Genomic DNA, 3,386 nt, shown 5'->3' on the forward strand with positions numbered 1-3,386 from the left:
ATATATAAAGATTTTTTTAAACATGTAAACAGCAGAATCCAAAATAAGCCCTTTAGCAAGCAGCTGCTAGGTTTCAATCAACTTTCGGCGTTAAGTTTACAATAGGGTCTTGTGGACTTTCAGGTTCTCTCTGAGGTTCCTCTTGTAGTCCAACATTACTTAAAGGGGAACGCCGTTTTTTTTACATTGGGCCCTTGATTTTATGTTATTACATCATGCTCTACTCACCCATATTAGTTTTGTGTCATTTGGAGCCGTTCTGAAGATATTCCGTTAGGTTATATCCAAGTAACGTCTTCCTATGGGCAACGACTTGAAGACACAAACTAAAATGTTCATAATTTATCATTTATGGTATGCCAGCATTCATAACATTTAGGTGAATCACTGTCCCCCAGACATCCGTGGTTATATTTTTTATATTTTTATCTTTTAAAAACAAAACGCTCGCTCTCAAAATGGGATTGAACGATTTAGATTAGCTAGCCGAATGAATAGAAGGGGTAGAGCGTAGCCGCCTGTGGCCCGGGCTGCCTGTCACAACTCCAGTCCGGCGCCCAGATGACGTCATACATGCGCTGCTTTGTTTTCAAAAGATATAAACATAAAAATATATAACCACGGATGTCTAGGGGACAGTGATTCGCATACATGTTATGAATGCTGGCGTACCATAAATGATAAATTATGAACATTTTAGTTTGTGCCTTAAAGTCGTTGCCCATAGGAAGACGTTACTTGGCTATAACCTAACGGAATATCTTCAGAACGGCTCCAAATGACACAAAACTCATACGGATGAGTAGAACATGATGTAATAACGTAAAATAAAGGGCCCAATGTAAAAAAAAAATGGCGTTCCCCTTTAAGTTTTTTAGTCTCAGTAAATATCCCCTAGATGGTAGTGATAATTTTTTATGCTAAATTTAGATGATTCCATGCGTATTTCCTTTCAGGAGCTGAATGAACATAATGCTGTACAGCACATGGGGTCACAATTTGCTTTTGTCAAATAAGTACAAATATATTTGCACGACACTAGCAATTGTCTATTCTAGAACACACATGTTTTCTGACATATTTTCCCTGCTAGCTTCAGAATCTCCAACAAATGTTAAACCTACATTGTTAGTGGTTTAAAAATATAGCTCAGATTTATTTCACCAGGTGATAAGATAAAAGAAGTTAGATATCAGATGTTTATTTTATTTTTACTTGATAACCATCTGCTACTCTACACTTAGCGCTTAGCTTTAAAAGTAATGAATAATGCCTGTTTTATGTGGTCAGTGTTCACCTTAGGTTTCGTTTGCTCATATTTTATGTTTCTTAGAAAAGATGTGTGTTCTATAATAGACAGTTATGCAAATTGTGACCCCATGTGCTGTACAGCATCTTAAAGGAAATATGCATGGAATCATCAAAATTTACCATAAAAAAATATCACTACCATCTAGGGGGTATTTACTAAAGACTAAAAAAACGTAAGTAATATTGCACTGCAAGAGGAACCTAAGAAACCTAGCAGCTGCTTGCTAAAGGGCTTATTGTGGATTCTGCTGTCTACATTTTTTCCTTCTCCTTCATGCAAACTACAAACTAAATCAAGTTGTTTCAGTTTATTTAAGTTTAGTTCATCATGTAGAAAAGAAGGGCTGAGCCACGCTAAAACTGATTCAGATAGTTACAGATTTTTAGATGAAAGCTTAAAGAGGGAAGCGTCAAAAGGTTTAGTAAAAAAAAACATCTTAATTAAAAGATACCCAAAGCCCTGTGAGGAGCATGTTAGAATATCTAAAAGGGTCTGTAATTCTGCAATACGGTTTATGATTCTGTTGATCCTTCCTCAGCACCAAGGAGGACCAGTTCAGCGTATCCATTCAGCCCGCTGTAGGAGAGCTCTTAATGCCCAGTACCATGCAAGAACCAGACTTCTGCAAAGAACAAAGTGAGTACACATTTTATTATAGTTCTCTTTTATGAAAATGATAGAAATGAAAACAATCCATCAGAATTTTAGACATCTGTCACTTTATTCTGGTAAAACACCAGTGGATCAGTGTTGTACAAAGGCAATAAGCTTTTCCCTTGTTTGGTATGGCTAAACATCTGTGAAAACATATGAAGGATGAATTGTGGGTTTGCATCTCAGCTCAGTTATTAGCTTCAGGGTAAAGGCTGTGGATACCTTCCTGAGTGGGATTTCTTACCCCACGGTTCCACTGGAGGTGGAAACTGCACAGGCACCATGTTCCACCAAGAGCATTTTGTTCAGGCAGGAAATCAGTTAAAGAAAAACAAAGTGGATCCGGGTGAGTTTACAGATAAGACTGCATGTGCAGACTTTGGATCAATTTTCCTGGACTTTTATGTTGTAAAAAATATCTTTATCCAGTTAATTGACAGCTGTGAGATATATGACCATTAAATTGAAAGCATAACTAAAATAAAACCTAAATAGCTTAGCTCACTTACCTTGATGGAAGAAGAAAATGTTAAATTAGTTTTCTGATTATAATAAACAATCTTTATCAAAAAACTTTATCTAACGTCATGTAACCCTAAAAAAACTTTCAATTGATTTATCGCTGCATTCACACCGAATGTGATCTGAGCAGAGTCTGCTGCTTCATCTTTGATTCTTGTCCATATTGGCTTGGCTTCATTTACTAAATAAAACAAGAGAACGACATCATTAGGCGCCTATGAACCATGTCTGTATTAATTCTGGGTTGTAACATTAAAGAGTTATGTTGTGTTTTTTTGAGTAAAACCAATAAACTAAACCAGATACTTCAGAGGGGTTCAGTTTGAGGAGTTTTACCTCCAACTCCAAGAGCTGTGCGAGAATCGTTTCCTTAGGTAATTTCGTCTCACCCGAGCTGTTTGACAACTTGATGCCTGCATATCCTTCCAGGACACCAACACATAGCGGAGCCGCTCTCTGATTGCCTGTTGTGGCGCTTCGAGCAGCAAAAGTTCAGATTTTCCAACTTGTGCATCAGCTGCCTTTTGCGCTTCAACTATAGACTTTGCATGTAAACCGGCTGCTTCTGCTGCTCAAAGCGCGTTCGGTGTGAATGCAGCATAAGACTCATTTTAATGAGAAGTGACATAGATTGGACAATACTGATCACATAATGTAAAAATGCATTGGACTTAGTCTTAAATGCAACTTTTTGCCCTTCAACGTTATATTGTAAGGCTTAAAATCGCTATGATTGGAAATAACCATGCTCTAAGAGCTTGATTCTGATCAATACTTTGATCATTATCCAATCTGGTATATGGGATTTGACAGTGTTGGGAAAGTTCTCTTTCTATGTGAACTAGTTCAAAGTTCAGTTCACACATTTTAAAATGAACTAGTTCAGTTCATAGTTCAT

General features: G+C 37.1%; 1 protein-coding gene across 1 annotated transcript in view; it reads left to right on the forward strand.

Annotated features, from left to right (window-relative positions):
- ap3b1 (adaptor related protein complex 3 beta 1 subunit) overlaps positions 1-3,386 on the forward strand; it is a 91,916-nt gene that overhangs the window by 69,117 nt on the left and 19,413 nt on the right. Inside the window, exon 25 of the mRNA XM_015389047.1 lies at positions 1,851-1,948. Within this exon, the coding sequence (XP_015244533.1) occupies positions 1,851-1,948 (98 nt within the window). The remainder of the gene's footprint in view (positions 1-1,850; positions 1,949-3,386) is intronic.

The sequence above is a fragment of the Cyprinodon variegatus genome, unplaced genomic scaffold, assembly GCF_000732505.1.
Source record: "Cyprinodon variegatus isolate N-32 unplaced genomic scaffold, C_variegatus-1.0 Scaffold446, whole genome shotgun sequence".
Lineage (NCBI taxonomy): Eukaryota > Metazoa > Chordata > Actinopteri > Cyprinodontiformes > Cyprinodontidae > Cyprinodon > Cyprinodon variegatus.